General features: G+C 43.4%; 2 protein-coding genes across 2 annotated transcripts; both read left to right on the forward strand.

Annotated features, from left to right (window-relative positions):
• Window positions 1-1,530: 1,530 nt before the first annotated feature.
• Window positions 1,531-8,534, forward strand: LOC120410334 (protein unc-80 homolog). The gene is made up of 4 exons (XM_039555577.1): window positions 1,531-1,874; window positions 3,722-3,845; window positions 5,890-6,096; window positions 7,644-8,534. Exons 1-4 carry the CDS (start codon window positions 1,752-1,754, stop codon window positions 7,940-7,942), a joined length of 753 nt encoding a protein of 250 aa, XP_039411511.1. The 5' UTR covers window positions 1,531-1,751; the 3' UTR covers window positions 7,943-8,534.
• A 977-nt stretch (window positions 8,535-9,511) lies between these two features.
• Window positions 9,512-11,998, forward strand: LOC120410303 (protein unc-80 homolog). The gene is made up of 2 exons (XM_039555437.1): window positions 9,512-9,821; window positions 11,306-11,998. Exons 1-2 carry the CDS (start codon window positions 9,713-9,715, stop codon window positions 11,446-11,448), a joined length of 252 nt encoding a protein of 83 aa, XP_039411371.1. The 5' UTR covers window positions 9,512-9,712; the 3' UTR covers window positions 11,449-11,998.
• The last annotated feature ends 6,479 nt before the right edge of the window (window positions 11,999-18,477 follow it).

Here is an 18,477-nt window from a genome sequence, read left to right on the forward strand (position 1 = left end):
TCATTACTGCAAGGGCAGGAAAGCTCCAACCTGTCAGAGTCCATAAGACTTCTTCTTCGTCCAAGCAGAGTTAGCAGCTACCTGGCGCTAACACAAATCTGGGCCCTCAGACTACTTAGAATTGTTACATGGGCAGGTTGCTACACAGCTCAAATAGGAGTTTGGAATGGACTTGCAGTTTGGCAAGCAGGCAAGGCAGAGTGAATCACCCCAGAAAGATCTCCAAGGGGCCCACAATAAGAATCAGCCAGTGCTCTAAAAATAGCAGGAAGCTCCACAGTGCTGAGGTATTACCGCAGGCCTGGGCCCTAGGGTATATCACTGTGTCCCGCAGCCATAGGGAGGAGGAGGAGAGAAGATCCAGCAGGCAGGAACTGTGCAGCAAGATTGATTTATTTAATTATTTTACAAACTCTTTTATAGACTTTTTTCTTCATAGTCTAATTGGACAAAGGATCAGCCACCTCTTGGGGTGATTGGCTAAAATCCTAAAACATCCATTGTCAAAATATTTTTCTACTATACCATAAACAAGACTTTTCAAGGTTGCAGGTGGCTTGGTTGTTTACTTACTCTGCTACCTCTTCTGTGAGAGAGAAAAGTCTCTCACAGAAAATAGCAAGAAAATCCTTGCTAGCAGCATTTTTGTATCTACACTGAGGTGCAGTCATTGTGCTTACATTCTGCTGGCTGGGAACACCAGGGAGAGCTACCAGGAACATGTACTCTTACTGCTACAAGTATTTTACCTTTAGCTGTCAGAACTGGGTGCACTATGAGCTGTGGGAGCATTGACTGCATGGTGTATCGTGTAGACCATGGAGCCCCAAAAATCAATCACCCGGGAAGGTGAGGAAATATCTCAATGATAATCCATAGTGATATAAAGAAGGAGCTCTGACTCTTTCCCTTCTAAATTGCTCTTTGGTTTTCTGGCAAAAACCTGGTTACTACCTTTTCCCCAGGCTGGATTTGGAAAAGAAGCATGCATTCATCTCCCATAAGCTTAGGTATCTGCCAGGTACCTTCTCCCTGTTCCCATCATCTAGATGTGTCTGGTCATGGCAAGAAACAGGCATATGGAGACCTGTGATTTAATTCCTGAGGAACACATCCCAAACAGTACAAATAACTCTCCCCTAGAAGCGCTGTTTCCTTCTGGTGATTATTCAAGGAGTTCCAGACAACCAGGTCACATGCAGGTGACTCTGCTTCAGACATCTGGGGCCAGTCAGCTGAGAGGAATCATACATAGAGTTCCCCAAAGCAGACTGTGTTTGAGAGGAATCTGAATATTGTACAAAACCTGGCTTGGGTCAAACTTAGGACATTAGTTTTCAAGCAGGGGAAGGGAAAAGATGTCCAGTTTCAATGCAGACTTTTTGCTTTGATGACAGATTTTTATTTGTTACAGTTGTCAAATGACATATCCTCCAACTCTAGCTGTTCCACCAGTCCAGTGCTGGTCATTCAGGGTTGGTACTGGGTACATTTATGAATGTACTGGGTTACCTATGCACTCTTCCCATCCTTGCTGGTTCCCTCTTTTCCCCTCCCTTTCCCTGCTAGAACTCCTTCTCCTCACTGGCCCCAGCTCCTGCAAGGACCACTGGGGGGGCTGGTTCTCCTAGATCCACCCCAGCTCAGTGCTCAATGAAAGGCACCTCCATTTCACTGACGTTGGAGGATATGGCATGGATGAAACTGTAAGTAGCCAGTTATGGTGATGTGCTCTGTTTGTATTGCAGGTGATGGGAGTGGTAGGACCCTCCAGTGTGGCTGACGGATTACCCCTTCTTCATCTCAGCCCTTATCTCTCGCCACCTCTGCCCTTCAGCACAGCTGTTGTCCGGCTTGTAGCATTGCAGATACAGGTGTGTCTGCCCTGGCCCACGGCCAGGCCTTTAGAGCTTCTGGTTGAGACACCAACTCATCAGTGCTCTGTTTTCTTTCTGCAAAAAGTGTGGAACATACACAAAAAATTAAGGAGAAGCAACATGTAAATTCTCCCTCCTTTCTGAAGGCTTGAACTGAGCTCAGAATTCATCTGTTGGGGCCAAGGCCACAGCAAGCATAACACTGCCATTGGAAATCCAGGGAGTTTGGCTGATGGATGCTGTTTAAGGCTCTGACAAGCAGGTTAGGATTGTCTGCAGGATCTAAGGAGTTAGTGTAAGACTTCTGCCACAGGAGGATGGGCCCTGACTTGTGTTACATCCATGCAAACTTTCCTGTGGGACCATGTGTGTAACTGAGAGTGGAGTTTGTGCTCTTCTGCTCTTACCTGAGCTGATCACACAGTGTGCCAGCACTAAAAGCCGGGCAACTTGGCTTTTCAGCTGCTGATGCAATGATATCCTTGTTGCCAGAATTAAAAAAAGTTCCAGACTTTTTGCAGATTTTCACCACTATTCCTTTCTCATAGCAGCACTATAACTTTCTACAGAGTCTTTCTGCCTCTGTGTCCCTTTCCTTCCCCACTGGCATGAAATTAGTCTGAATGGTGACCAAAGCTAATTTAGCTCAAACTTGAATTTTTAAATATGCATTGGTACATCCAGTTGAATACTTAGGCAGGTATTTCTGAGCAGCAGGATGGCTTGGGAAGGAAGGCTTACAGGGACCAACACACAAAGCAGTCCCTCCAAGCATGAGGCACAAAAGAACTTTTTGGTACAAACTGGCACAGAAAGAGAACAGACTTCTTCCAGCTCTGAGGGAATGGTTCCTTAATCAAAACAAAACAAAACACAAAAAAAAAAACCCCAGAAAGGCCACTTTCACTTGCTGCGAAATATTATATATTAAAAAATAAAACAAAAACAGGTACCAAATCAATAAATTTTAAAAAAATTATTGGGAACTTTTACTTCTATTATCTTCTTCTCCCTGTTCACTCATTTGTGGGCTTAAATGTAATGAAAACCGAACATGTCAGGAAAAACACAAGTCATAATTCCCAATACTTCCAGCAGGATACAAAACAGAAGTACCTCACACCCCATCAGAAAACATCTCCTGGAATTTCTCAGCCTGGTTCTGCAAGCTTGAGGAGTAGCATTTCACAGCTATGTCTGTAGCAACTGGGATGTTGTAAATGAGCAAAGGTTTTGGTGACAGCCTTTTGAATTACTTCCTCTAAAAAAAGGTGAAAGACCTTTCAATGTAAGCTTGACTGTGTGTCAAAAAGTAAGCATGCATTTTGTTTATTTTTCAGGAGTTCATTCTTTGTGTTAAGAAGGATGACAGGGCAGCACAAAGTGAGGCAGACCAAAAATGTGTTTGGGAATAGCCTCCGTGTTCGGACAGGAGAATATTTAGATAATGTCATTTGTGCAGTTTCCTCTGTTCCTTTTTTTATTCTCTATAGTCTGTGTCAGATCCTGATACCATTCACAGCAGTGGAGAGCTTAGGACTAACACTCAGCTGACTCCTGTGGGATACATCTGATTTTGTTAATGATATTTAAGAGTTAGGAGTCTGGGCTTCTTACATTTGGCTATGACAAGAGCAGGTGATCCCTATGTTACTCTGTGAATTCCTTTTACTCCTGACTAAATGGTCTGAGGACATCTCATTCAGTTAATGCTGAATCAGGTCATCAGAGCTGGTGGTGTACTGTGTGAACAGGGTGGCCAGGGGATCGTCATTCCCTGCAGTGACTTGTGTGCATGATCTGCTGATGAAATCGTTTAATCCTTTTTTATTATTACTGCACAGGCTTTGAAAGAAGATTTCCCCCTAAGCCATGTCGTCTCCCCATTCACCAATCAGGAAAGAAGGGAAGGAATGCTTTTAAACCTACTGATTCCATTTGTGCTCACAGTAGGATCTGGAAGCAAAGGTCTGACTAATTTAACAAAAAGAATTTTTGTCCCTCTTTTGGATATTTGCACTTTCCCTGCTCTCTGTATTTTATTCTTATTTTTTAATTTGGTTTTCTGTCACTGGCAGTATGTCAGCTAAGTGCCCTTTGGGTCTGAGACTGAAAAGAGCCCCGCTGGGAGGAGTTGTTATTTCTTCTCTTTATTTCAGCTGTGCCTTGGTTCTTGAGTCAGGTCCTACACAGATGTGCTCCTGCTTTTGAAACTGGAGTGCAGGGCAAGACAAATCTGTTGTAGCAGAAGTCACAGAGGGGAGCAGAGGTGTTGGAGTGAAAGCTCCTCTGGACTCAGGCCCAGAGGGAAGCCAAAGCACAGGGGTTGAATTAAAACCTTTGGACAAGCTGAGATACATGAAGTCACACCAAAGTGAAATAGAAATATAGATTTTTAACTTTTAGTAGAAATACATGCTAAGTGCTTTAAACATTAAAAAGCTGTAGCAGAGACCTTAAACACAGTTCTTGCTGCAGCAGTGTTACCTTTTCACAGAATTCTTTACTTTAGACAAAATATAGATAGAACTGTACTGTTCACATTTTTTAGATAGAGTGTTCACATAAACAATAAGAACTGATATAAACTATGTATGCAAATTTGTGTAATACCTATGTAATACTTGTGTAAGATTTATGACTATTTGAATTAGACCAGGATAGGTTAAGGAAAGAAAAACTAGAATCGTGTGTTAATCTTATTGGTCAGTTAACAAATATAATCCACACTTCTGTAAGAAAATAAATGGAGCATATAGAGCATGTAGAAGAAGCTGTTTTTGCCTGCTGTTGCTGCTGCTGCTTGGCTTTATCATGTACCCCCCTTCAAACTCTGCCTTCAAGAAAGCCGTGAAACTATGAAATAAAGAACTTAGCAGAACAGCAGCCTCCTCTGCTCTCTTACCCTGGTCCGAGAAGGAAGGGTACCCTGTCAAAAGCTCAACACAGAGGTCACAGAAATTGTGTGCCCCTGTGGATCACAGTTTGCCCAGTCCATGCCACTTGTCTTGCACAAGTCCTGCTCCTTGCTTTCTGCTACAGAGGGTCTTCACTGGTAAATCCCTAAATGAAAGCAAAGAGTAAAGGGAGAGGGGAATGCTAAAAGGAAATGAGACCACTGAATGGGACATTTCCTTGTGCTGTGTGGCTCTATGTTTGTGTGTGTTTGTGTTGGTGCTAAAATAAACTTTGCTTGCAGGAGGAGAAGCAGCATAACAAGGTGTGTGGGACGGAGTTTATGCTTAGGGGACATTTGAGATGCACCCTGTAGGAACCCAGAGTACCGAGAATATTTCTCTGCCTGTTTTGAAGGGGTTTTACCCCCTGAACAACACTGTTTTGATCTCCAACCTTGGAAAAAATTACCAACTATCAGACAAGAGCTAGAAGATACAATGGTGTGAATTAGGTGATAGACTACTATGTAAGATTGTCACAGGGTGAAAAAATTAAGAGGTTTTAAGCTTCTCTTTGTAGTAAATAGATAAGAGCAAAAACCAACAAAATGGAGGATTGTTGTTGTTCTCCAAACCTTTTTCTTCTTCTTCTACTAATCCATATTCTGCAGTAAAAGTAATTTTGGATGATTGGACAAAAAATTCTGCAGTTCCTGGCTGTGTTACTGAATAATTGGTAGGAAAGTGAAAATAATATATGTTTTTAGTAACCATTGGTTAAATTATCTTTAAAAGGCTGTATAAATCTTGATAATTGGGGCTTTCTCCTGCATTCTCTGCTCTGTACTGTGTCTGGGTGATGTTAGTGACTCTGTTTCTCTGATAAGACTTAATAAACAACTACCCAGCAGCAGTGAAAGAGGAAAGTCTCCGTTTGTCTCTTGAACTCCTAACAAGGACTTTAAAAAACTCTCTCCCATCAGGAGAGATTTGATTTACAGCACGGGTCTGTGTCACACCCCATTTTGGAACTGAACAGAGTCTGGATCTTTTGGGCGTCTATGATGGGATGTAGCCTGATCTTTCTCTCTCTTTCCCCTCCCAATGTATCTCAGACAGCCCCTGGCTGGAGCAGCCTGAGGTCCTGCTGCTGCTCCAGACTGTTATCAATATCCTCCTGCCACCTCGCATCATCAGCACTTCCCGCAGCAAGAATTTTATGCTGGAGAGCTCCCCCGCCCACTGCTCCACCCCAGGGGATGCAGGGAAGGACCTGCGGCGGGAAGGGCTTGCAGAATCCACCAGCCAGGCTGCCTACCTGGGTGAGTGATGGCTTCTACTGACCACTGAGAAGAGACAGAGCTATGGTGGAGTGCTCAAGAGTAGAGTGGAGTGCTCTCTGTAGAGAGCACTAAAGAAAACCATCTCAGGCAGGAGCTAACTGACCTCTTTAGAGCTGCTTTAGGCCTTGTCCTGAACAAGGGGCCAGGCCAGAGCATGAAGCCAGGAGTACCTCTGGAATATATCACAACATCAGTGATGTCTGCACTGCAGCTGGAGGAGAAGCAGCACAGGTAGAAGTCGCTCAGTTTTCACACTGCCAGACTACAGCAGTGAAGCCACAAAGGCGAGTCAGACTGCCCATCAACCCCTAACATCACAGCCTCACTGGCCCTTGGCTATCTAGGGTGAGAGGTGGTGTAGTCTGTCTGGCTGCTGGCCCCACACACGGTCCTTACTGACTGGTATGCCCCCTGCTTGCTGTAGGGTGGTGCAAGATAGTACTGCCTTATCTCCCATCTGACCCACAGGTGAAAGGACAGAAAAAATAATTAAATTGGAGATGCAGCAGCACTGCAGGCAGTCGGGCCTATACGGGGACAGTTTTCTCTCAAAGCACCCCTTCAAAAACAGCTTCTCTGTTTCTGATTTTGTGAGGGCGAGCATTTATCTGAAGATTTATATTTGGTCTTTGTTAACCTGTATCTGAGGAATGGAGTAAAACTGATGAAAAATTGGCAGTTCACCACTGATTTAGCCCCCCACCCAAACAAACCAGGATACAGAGGTGTAATGGCTGAGAAGTCTTGGCCATCCCATTAAGAAAGATGGAGTAGTCAACTTTCCCCCAACAATGTTTTTACCAGACATGGGGAACATGGAAAGGGAGAGATTCCTTGTCTCTCCTGTAAGTCAAGTGTTAATCACTGCCCACTTTAATGCAGAGCATTGTTTTGAACTTCATTGCTGTTCATCCCCATTTGTAATGCCATGCTCTTGCTCTTGTGAATTACTGCCCTTGGCTTACTGGACCATATTTGTATTTAAATTGCAGTGTGGCCATGACTCATGCAGCTGCACTGCTAGAAAGGTTCTTTTCATTGTCCTATAAATCATCTGCAGATTATTGTGCTCACAGGGTGACTCTTTGTGTGGATATGCTTGGTCAAGATTTTTGAGATTGTCTGATCAGCCAGGACTGTATTCCTACTCTGAGCTGCTTTCAAAATATCGGATTCTGGGAAGACAAAAGAGCTCTACAGGGAGGGAGAGGGAAAGCCAGAGCAAGAATATACAGAGGGACTTAGATATGAAGTAGAAAAATTTCTCTGGGAATGGGACTGCCAATACTGATCCTGAGGCCTTTATTACTAGAAGGTTGGTTGCTCCTTCCCTGCCATGTTTGGAGACTGATAGAAAAGACAGTTGTGACTCTGAGGTGTGTGGGTGTGCATGTGCATGTACATGCAAAGCATGCCTGTATAGGTTTGTGTTCACTGTGGCCCCCTCCCCCATTCTTCCCCCAGTGCTCATGAGGGACACTGGTAACATCTCTGACTGCCCTTTGCTGATGTGTGTTCCCCTGTAGCCCTGAAGGTGATCCTTGTTTGCTTTGAACGCCAACTGGACAGCCAGTGGTACTGGCTGAGCCTGCAAGTCAAAGAGATGGCCCTGCGGAAGGTGGGAGGGCTGGCCCTGTGGGATTTCCTCGACTTTATCGTAAGAACACGGATCCCTATCTTTGTGCTCCTTCGGCCCTTCATCCAGTGCAAGGTAACAGTTGCTTTGGCTCCTGATATTTCACTCCCTGAAGGCAAGATAGCCCTTATTCCCCAGCTGAGAACAGAGGAACAGCACTTCTGGAAGAATTATATATGTATGGAGTGACCTTTCAGAAGTTAGTAGGCCTAAGAACCCTTTGAAACTAAATCACAGAGCTTTTTCCTAGCCAAAGCTAAAGAGCATGTCAGTCATCCAGGTGCTCTGATCCATGGAGTACAGCTAGTCTTAGTTCCTCTGGATGGGGAAAGGCATGTGGACTTAATTCTACAATGAAGACATTCAAAGCACTTGGAAGGAGTGTGAATGTGCTGAACCTGGGAGGATGTTGGCAGAAATCTTCTAGTAATCTCTCTTCTGCATAGAGCTGGGCAATACAGCTAACAGCCAAGAAGGACCACTCCTCTTTCCATCTCTTGGATGAAGGTTCTGACAGGAATTTTGTGGATGGACAAACAGCTACTAGGCTGAGGCATCTGGGGCTTAAGTTAATCACAGCTTCTCACCGGTTACCAGGTAGACTAGCAGATGGTACTCTACCTTATTTAGCCTACCTTGTCTCTTGGACAGACTAAATCATCATGGAGGAAGGAGCTGTCTCATGACAGGATCATGAGGATAGAGCTTAGAATAAGGAAGCCCTCATCTCCATGTACCCTGTGCCACTGAGGTTTTGATCTCTGTTCAGTCAAATATAAGGTTGTCCCTGTGTAGTGGTTTGGTCCAAAATACTCATTACTATTACCTTCTGTGAGATAAGAATTAGAAGAAAAACAAAGCAGGCACCAAACTTGAAAAAATATAAAGAAGTTTATTAACAGACCTAAAAGAAGAAAAAAAAATTATACCACACCTTCAGAACTCTTCTCCTCCCCCCACCTTCCTCCCTTCTCCCATTGACGATATAAAAAAATACCACTGTAAAGCCAAAGCTCCTCGTGCAGAAAGGTCTGGCTGCTCAGCAGCAGCAGATCCTCCAACTTTCTCCTGGTCTCTTTGATTTTTCTCTACTATGACATCCAGATCAGCATCCCGGAGCTGATGGGGCACTGAGTTCTCTCCTGAACAAGGGGAGACTTTTCTTCAGTGATGGCCACCCCTGTTGCCACGAGATGGCAGCTGCTGCTCATACATGGCAAGCAGTTTATGTGCTTTCTTCTTAGGAAAACAAATTCAAAAGGAAGTGCTTCAGTCTTTTTTCCTTGGCAAGAATTTGCCTTGTTTCTAAATGTTGAAGCTGATCTGTAAAATACTGGTTGTGAAAATCAGACTGCATAAGTAAAACAGAGATTTTGGAAAGGTGAGGCAAGCAAGGCAGCTGTTTGTGTTTTATCACCTCTGCCACCCCCGTCACAGTATCACAGAACCATTAAGGTTGGAAAAGACCTCTGAGATCATCAAGTTCAACCTTTGACTGATCACCACCTTGTCAACTAGACCATGGCACCAAGTCCCACGTCCAATCATTTCTTGAACACCTCCAGGGGTGATGACTCCATCACCTCCCTGAGCAGCCCATTCTAATGCTTAGCAACCCTTTCCAGGAAGAAATTCCTCCTGTCCAGCCTGAGCTTCCCCTGGTGCAGCTTGAGGCCATTTCATCTTGTCCTGTTGCTGGCGGCAGGGGAGGAGAGGCCAACTCCAGCCTGGCTCCACTCTCTTGTCTGGGAGTTGTAGAGAGTGAGAAGGTCCCCCTGCCCCACTAGTCCAGGCAGAATGAGGTGCCCAGTGTGACAAGAATGCTTGGCTTGCTGTTGATTTCTAGTGCCATGAGTGACTTGGGTTTGGTTTTCCCCCTCTTGCGCAGCTTACCAAGGGAAGACATCTGTCAGCACTGTGGGCACCTCCACCTCTGCTTACCGCCTGAGCCTGGCCACCATGTCCCGCTCCAACACTGGCACTGGCACAGTATGGGAGCAGGACAGCGAGCCTTCCCAGCAGGCCTCGCAGGACACGCTGAGCCGCACAGATGAGGAGGATGAAGAAAGTACGTGGCCACTGATACTAAGCCCCAAACAACTGAGGATGTTTTCTTGATGCCCAGAGGCTGGCTGGGAGGGGAACACAGTTGCCCCCGTCCCAGTATGAATAAAAGGTCCACAGGAGCATGAGGTTGAGCAGCTGGTGTGGCTGGTATAGTATATATATGTATATATATATGTATATATATATATATATACATGGTGTTAAAATTTGAGTTGTAACATACCTCCTCATTGCCCTCTGAGCTATGGCAGGGTAAAGGGAAGGGCACACGGAGGATTTTAGTGCCTGAGATGCGGGCTGATGTGCAATCATCACAGTTCTGACAAGGCATTTGGCAACCAGGCCTCTCTTTGGCCATCATGACAGTGGGCAGGGGCTGTGGCTCTGTAGTTAGGATCCTGTTCCTGCAGGATCCCCAAAAGCATCAAACAGAAGGAGTGAAAATGGAGGGCTCAAAAGAAAGGCCCATGCAGTTACAGCAGAATTGCCTTTTGGCAAAGAGCAATTAGCCAGAAACTTTGCAGGTTTAGCCCAACTTTATTTTAGCTGGGTTCACCACTAAACTTTGTACAATCCACCCAGAGCTGTATTGCTTATACATTGTTCAGATATTTATTCATTGTGGCAAACTGTGGTTTCAGATTAATTCTGAGCCACGGTGTGGAACGGTAAGTGCCATCTTCCTATCTGAACTGCAGCATTATTTCCTCAGCTCTGCCTTGGATAAACACTGCCGTAAAATATTTCAGTACCTCAGAATAGGAAAAGGTCAAAAAGAGAGGAAATTATACAAACCCACCCCTTTGTTTTCTTTATTTGTAATTAAAAGTTGTTGTGGCAAAAACCACAATAAAGTAATTTCTCTCTGGATACTTGATATAATTTGAAACAGCACTGAAAATTTCAAGCTGTCCTGATTGCAGTCCAGCTGTCTGCATAGTTCTGTTGCAGTATGATGTATTTGAGTCAACTTATCCAAATTTTTGGTGACGTTTTAAAATGCATGTCCTGAAGGGTGTTGAAGGGTGTCAGTTCTGCATTTTGCTGTCATGTATTTTGGCTTTTTTGTCACAGTGCTTTGCTAGATCATAGAAGCAGTTTATTTCACACCAGGACAAGGTCCAGTTACAACTTTTGTGCTGGAAACACTGTGTATTAACAAACAATTTATTAATCACAGGATTAATTCCCTAGTGGAAGCTGGATTCCCCAAACATGTTTTCCTGAGAGCCATTTAAGCTGAAAGAATACATAAATCCCTGCTCCATGTTTGTCAGGTTCCTCATCCTGCAGGGGTTTATATGTATGTCTTTCTGCACTGTGGCTGTAAAGTCTAATGGAATATTCCAATTTTCAGGCTTGGGCTCTTGGTAAGTGAATGCTGGGTACACCTTTGGCATCCTGTTATCTCTTGACAACTGTCAAGATGCAGGTGGGATTTGGGTGGTTGTTTCCTCTCCTTTCTGTTTTTTTCTCTCTTTCTAGATGACTCCTTGAGCATGCCCAGTGTGGTAAGTGAACAAGAAACATACCTTATGGGTGCCATTGGGAGGAGGCGGTTCTCCAGCCATCTCTCCAGCATGTCTGCACCTCAGGCTGAGGTGGGCATGTTACCTAGCCAAAGGTAACAACATGGGCTTTTCCCCTTTCCCATTATATTAACAAGAGCATAAATGGCACAGGTACATCAGAGATATGGGATAGTGGAATTGGTGCCAACATAGTGATGCTAAATTTATTCATCCTGGAATAGTGTTGGACCAAGGGCGCAGGACTGGAAATAATGATTTTCCAGGATGATCTGTGTTGCGTAGGGTCCATAAGAACAAGCTGTCATCCACAGCAACCTTCCTCTCAAGCAGTTTCAGAAACACTCAGCGTTATTATTTTTCTCTGCTACTACTGAATAGCAAAAGGAAACATGGTTTTGGGGTATTCATTAAACCGGGGGACCACACCCAGTCTGTGTAGGGGAGTGGGGAGGAATCTTGAGAAGCTGGGAGAGGGGAGCAGAGGCAGTTTGATTTACTTTGTTTTCTTCCGTGTGTTCTTTGTCCTTCCTAGAAGAGTAACTAGCTCATCGCAGAAATTAAACTCTATGTTCAAAGATGGGATGTAATACTGTTTTAAACCTGAAATACTTGTTGATACAAATAACATTGAATGCCTTATTCCTGGTTGACAAGGAGTGGTGAGAAAGAGCTTGTTGGGAAATGTACATCTTTAGAAGATGTGGAGAGAAGTTTTGCATTTAAATGTGGGGTTTTTTTCTAAGTAAGCAATGTTTATTGTTTTATTTGTCCGTGACATAGTTATCCAAGGATACCTGACAATGGACAGATTAATTTATGTTACTTCCTTTGAACCTTTAAAGAATATATTCTACATAATGTCTTGACAACCCCTGGAAAATCAAACAATATTGTTCCCTCCCCATTCTTGCTTGGAATTAAAGAAATAACATTGATAGATGAAGGAAAGTTAACAGCTGTGGTATCTACCAGCAGAGATGGGAGAAGTGAGTTACAAGAGAGAAGTTACACAGATTTTATCTGTGAGTTTTCACAAAAGGACTTACAGGAACTCATTTGACTTTCAAATTCAGTTGATTCGGTCCCTTTTTTCCTTGAAAAATTAACATGCAAGACTCCATTTTCCTCAATCTTTCACTACCATCTTTAGTGCATAAACTTCATAAGAGTCACAGCTGACTGAGAGCAATGTTTGCTTTGTGCAATCCCAAATCATGGTGATGCTGAGAAAAAAAGACTTTAAGTACCACAGAGCTTCACTCTCTACTTTTAAAGTACATGGTATAGCAGGAGAACCACTTTTCATGTGGGTAGGGGAAGGACCAGCTCAGCAAGCATAATCATAGTCCTCGACGTCATGCCTTTTGAGTTTATGGATGGTCTCTGGGCTTTCAGACTGCCTCACAAATGTAAACTAATTAATGCTAAGTAAAGTTATTACTGCTTTCCTGCTGGTAACCCAGCAGACAGTCTTTCTTTCTTCCTTCCTTTCTTCTTTTCTTCCTTTCTTCCTTTCTTCTTTTCTTCCTTTCTTCCTTTCTTTCTTTTCCTATGGCCTGAGCAGGCTGCTCCTGCCTGATGGCTGCATTGCAGAAAAGCATTGGAATTGTGTACTCCTTGGCCAAGACCCTTGCCAGCTGTTTATTTACAGTTTCATTGCACTATGAGACCTTGTTTTCCCCATGTTTGTCCTTAGAGTTGCACCAGAAGGAGAGTGGTCTATAGCTCATGGGAGATAGATCAGACCTCCCTCAAGGAAGAAGTGGCTCATGGGGAAGGAAAAAAGCTTTCTATGATGCTGAAAGTAAATAGAACTGAAATAAATCAAAATGCTGCAGAAAAATAGCTTTGAAAACAGTTCCCTGCCTTATTTCCTTTAGAAACACATCCTGTTCAACTTCTCAGCTCCCCAAATCTCAGCAGAGATGTAGAAGGCTTCATGCAGTGTAAACTCCCTCTAAAGACTGCTCCTGTTATCAGATGTTCTTTCACCTCCTCTGAGTCATATATGTGCTGTTGAGCATGTAAGACCGATTAATGTTACCGTCCTTTTTTTACTTTTTTATTCCGTTGATATTTTCTTCCCTTGAAAACAGAGACAAGCGCATGCTTTTTGCATTTTCTTTCCCTAAATTCTTAATCTCCCTGCCCCTCCTGCAGTGAACCTAATGTCCTCGATGACTCCCCGAGCCTGGCCACTGAGGGCAGCCTCTCTAGGTACAGTGTTAACACTACCTGTCTGTCAGTGTGTGTGCTGGGAAACAAGCTGTTTCCGACCTTTTGTCTCTTCCCCTCACCTTTTGTCACTCTCTCCATCTCTGTCTCTTGTGGCTCATCAATATTCAGGCCTGCAAGTCAAAGGTGTAGTAACCCACCTTCAGTTTTCAGCTTTGATTGCCAATAACTTTGAGAAGGCTAAGGAGAAGGGGAAAGAAAAAGCTGTAGTGAATGAAGCAGCAGGCTGGCCTTTCCCCCTTGTTTAACAATTGCTTGAAAGGCATGAGAAAGATGATCCATGAGGCATTAGCTGTATCCTGTTATAAGCATTAGTCTGGAGGCCTATGTAAAATGGAGACATCTGTTTTTTCATTCATCTCACAATGCTGTCACCACAAAAGACTTAATATCAAGCTGAGTTCTTTACCATTCGCTGATAAAACTAATTATGGTAAGTCCTGTGGAATATAGTGTTTTGTGGGTGCTTTACAATAATTCTCATTAGTCTTGCAAAGCATTTTCAATTCTCAAATGACAACTTAGAAATCTTGCAGGTGGATGCCATAAATACATCTCTAAAATGGCTCTGTTAGTGCTGCAGTTCAGGTCTAGTTGTTCCCCATTACCCACAGACGGGAACAAACACAAATGGGTCAGGAGGGAACTTACAAGGGAAGCCTGCACCTTTAACACCCAGATCAGTCATGTTAATCATTCTCCCTGCTCTGCTGCTGTGCTTCCACCTCTCAACCTATCCTCTTGAGGCTGGAGAGTTGTTGTTAGTCCCAAGAGCATCTGTTTCCTCCCAGGAGAACACAGCCCCATACATTGGCAACACAGAGGATAACTCACTATTTCATTCCTGCACCAGTGGAAGCAGTGGATATGTTGAGAGGCGTTTGTGTGAATGGTTTCTGTTTCATTAGCTTGGGTTTCAATGTTGGTAGTGGCTTTTTGGGATGGGGACAGGCTGCTGTGTTCGTTTGTTCACTCTCTTCAGTTGACAAAAGGAGTTTATTGTCGGTGCTATCACTGAGCTCATTCCATGCAACATGGTGTCCTTCGTGTGTGTGAACCCTTCTCTAGCAGACCAGTCTCTTATCAGTTAGGAAAAGACACCAGCTTCTTGGCAGAGGCAGGGGTATTGTTACCTGGTTTTGTGACAATGTAAGATTGCATGGTCATCTGGGCTAAAGAGCTGAAGAGAAATCATTCAACCAAAGAACTTCCATGTTGTCCCTTTAGCAGCACTAAAAACTCACCACAGTTGAGGAAGAGGACAAAGGGGAAGGTCTGTGTCTGAGTTAAGGCCATAATGACCTGATACTCAGTTACATCAGTGTTGATTCTGAAATATTTTGATCTTGTTAAGTAGGGGCTAGCCACTCCTAATTACAGTGGTGAGGCTGAGCACTATGAGACACCTAAGTCAATGAACGTGTTCAAACACAATAATTTATTTTGAACCCTGAAATGTAATCAGCTGCACAACGGGTTCCTACTAATTCCTGTCACAAAAATTTTCTCCAGGGACCAGGACACTATCCTCCACCCTGCTCTAGGGTATAGAGCAAATGGGTGAGCAGATGTACTTGGGAGTCAGTTCTGCTGAAGTTTATTATCCTTTTCAAGGAGCGGGCACTAATGTCTTAAGGACAGGCTGCAAAACCTTAAGAAGCCTTAAGAAGGAATGAAGACACTGCAAATGTGTCTAAAAAATTAGGTTAGATCTCTGTGAGGAGAAAAAGATGTTTCAACTGCATTGTTAAATGTGAAAATTGGATTCTTCCTCTAAAGGACAGCAGTAGTAAAGCAGATGTTGTAGAAGCTTATTGTGCTGTGGGGATTATAGGGCAGAGTTAATTTGTTTTTACATTCAGGAACATTAGTTTTGAATAAAGCAGGCTTCAGTTTTTCTTATGTAACTTTGATTTTGGCTGCCGCACAATGATAACTTTTTAGGATCACCTTCTGAATTCAAAAGCTGGTATTTAATCATAACCAAGATAAAGAAGTAAACAGTATTTACTAGGGACTAGACCCTTTTGGAAGGTAGGAGTCTTAAATAAACAAATTGTGACAAATACAAAAAAGAATAAAGTCTGTTTCCCTTTGTTCTATAGCAATTAGACCCAGCCTTGAAAAAAAGCAGGGAAGGCAGGAAGGGGAGAGCACTGAAGTGCTCAGACAGCTTGGAGTACAGGGCTGAGGAGCATCATGATCTGTTGTGGTTATAATCTGAGAGGACAGGATATTTTCCCAAATCAGAAAGGAAGAAGGTGAAACCATTGTAATGGAAATCTATTGCACAAACACATTTCCCTGTAATGTTTGTGCCTATCCTAGCTTAATGGTTCCTAATAGGAAAAATCAGATTGAATCCATATTGCCAGGGCAATTGCAGCAGCAGGTTTAATGCTAACTGGGCTGGGATGTGTCTGGAAATACAATATATTTAACCCATTTCCTGCTGCCTTTGTCCACCAACCATCTCATTCATATGTCTAGGGACACAAAGTGTATATGCTGTACCATGATGGTGTGGCAAGCATGTACATCTTTATAATAGACATTTAAACTCGTTGCTTCCTTTGTCTCTGTTTTGTTTTCTTCTTTCTTCATTACCTTTTTGGGGGTTTTTTTTGGCTGTGTGATTTGGTTTTCTTTTAATTCTTGAGCATTACTTATTTTACTTGCCAACCCAACAAAGTTTGTTTTGGCCCCCACTGTGTGACTGCACTGTCATTCCTTGTAGCACTGGTAACATGCATCCATAAACTTGGGTTGGTTTGATCTTTGGCTCACCTCTGCCCTACATAATGGGAGTAACATTATTGTGTAAATAAATCCCTGACAGAGATAGGGAGCGACAGAGAGTGTTGGGCAGGAAAAAAATCTTGTTTCTTATTCCCAAATAAATCTAGATTATGTCCTTTAGAAAAACTATTCTTATAGATCACATTGCCATGGGGAGGAAATGTACTGTCAGCTGAAATGGCATCTGATTCAGTGTTCCTTTGCTGGGTCCCACGGGCTGTCAGAAAAACAGTATATTCCTGGTCAGGTCTGGTAAACAAGGAGCGACAGAAAAGGAGGGAGGGCAGGCTGCACAGAGCCAACCCTCTGCCTGCCATGCTCGTTTTCACAGAAACAAGATTGGTAGTTCTGTTCTTTGATGTGAAAAAAACCCCTCACAAACCCTCATGAAGAGAAAGCTTGTATCTGAAAATTCAGTCACTTGTCTGAAATTTGTGGTCTTTATGATTCTCTCTCTCTTGCTTTCCTTCTTCAAAATGTGGGGACACAGAGCAAAAAGACAGCCACAGCAGGACTGTGTTGTGCACAGGCAGCTCTGCAAAACACAGCTGCTCTCAGGTCCACCATTTCCCTGCAATAGGTATCTGCAATTTCAGCTTGTAAGATCATCCCAGATTATACCAGTCTGTGTAATGATTCAGTACTGGAAGTAAACGTCCACCAGCTCACTTAATTCATTTCACTTATGTTATTAAGCCAGGCTGAAAATCCCAGACTCCAACCAGGAAGACACGAAGTCCAGCCTTTTTTTGCTCACCTACTGTTTGTCTTCAGTGCACGGGAATAGTTTTTACCTCGTGTATAGCCTATGTGCCCTCACGCAGTCCATGTATACCCTTTATCTAATGAATTTTTCAAGTGTTTTCATATCACATGTGAAGTGAGTTTGTTTCAGCACTGTAAACAGTTTTGTACTGAATATAATTGCAGTCTTTCTGCTGCAGACATTAATGTCTCCTTACTCACAGAACTAAGAGTTACCTTTCCTTCCTCAGAAATCGTAACAGTGTTCTCAAAGCTACTCTAGTAGAATTTTTTTTTCCCAAGAACTTCTCCAGCTAATTCCTACTTCATTCACACACTGGTAACCACTGTAAAAACTTCTGGAAATTCAGAAGAATAAGTTTTATGTAATCCTAGAAGCAGAAGATTAAGGAAATTCTTCAAGCTGTAACTTCAGGTTGTCTGGATCACAAATATAAAGACTAATTTAAGTGCAGTCTCTTTGCTTTAATAAGGAATGATGTGATGCTTTTGGACTTACCAGTCATAGGTGCTGTAGTCAATGTCTGGGTCAAGAACATAGTCTTACTAACTTGGAGGTAACTCTGAGGTCTCTGCTTATCCCTAGGCAGGTGTTTGTGTGGTGTTTAGGATGCATGATATGTAAAGCATGTCAATATCCTATGGAAAAGCTGGCATATATGTTCCAGGGACTGGTGATTTCATTTGGAAGACCTGTCTGAGGAAGAAAGGGACTCAAATATATCTTGTTCTGGCTTTGAGCTTGCTGAAGCTTTTTCTCTTTTTCCAAGGCAGTGCAGCTGTGGTGAAATTGCTGAGGGCATGCCCAGCATTATTAGGCTGTAGTCTGTCAATCAAAAGATAAAGAGCTTCAGGGCCCCAAGATGTCTCTCTTCTTGAAGTTGCCCACTGTCTCCCCTGCAGAAGTGACAGAAACATGGATATGGTTCAGTGCAAAGTCTGGCTTTAGCTTAAATGAACAGGAGGAAGGAATAAGACTTTCAGATCAGGTAACCAAACTTGGCCCCTGTCTTGGTTTGAAAGACACATGTCTGCCCAGGAAGGTGGGAACCTCCCTTGGGATGGAGAATACGACCCCCTATCCTCCGAATTATTGCAACTGTGAAATTATGGGGCTTCCAGGCCAAGATATGGGAACAGGAATAACAGTTCTTGACTAGTATGTATGTATGTATAACAAGGCAGACAAACAACCACAACGGCAGCGACAACAAACAAACCCACAAACCCAGTGCCAGCCTCTCTCGGCTGTCAGGCAGTTCTGGTGCAGTTCTGGTGACAGCCGGCAGGGGCGCTGGTGGCTCCCGGCCGGGCGGCAGGGGTGCA

This window comes from Corvus cornix, chromosome 7 (genome assembly GCF_000738735.6).
Source record: "Corvus cornix cornix isolate S_Up_H32 chromosome 7, ASM73873v5, whole genome shotgun sequence".
NCBI classification, from domain to species: domain Eukaryota; kingdom Metazoa; phylum Chordata; class Aves; order Passeriformes; family Corvidae; genus Corvus; species Corvus cornix.

Bases quoted from the DNA above. Each gene is read 5' to 3' on its own strand.
- LOC120410334 (XM_039555577.1), top strand. From the start codon at position 1,752: ATGGGAGTGGTAGGACCCTCCAGTGTGGCTGACGGATTACCCCTTCTT. The intron at 1,875-3,721 runs GTGTGTCTGCCC...ATTACTGCACAG, and splicing joins TTGTAGCATTGCAGATACAG to GCTTTGAAAGAAGATTTCCC. The intron at 3,846-5,889 runs GTCTGACTAATT...AATGTATCTCAG, and splicing joins AGTAGGATCTGGAAGCAAAG to ACAGCCCCTGGCTGGAGCAG.
- LOC120410303 (XM_039555437.1), top strand. From the start codon at position 9,713: ATGTCCCGCTCCAACACTGGCACTGGCACAGTATGGGAGCAGGACAGC. The intron at 9,822-11,305 runs GTACGTGGCCAC...CTCTCTTTCTAG, and splicing joins AGATGAGGAGGATGAAGAAA to ATGACTCCTTGAGCATGCCC.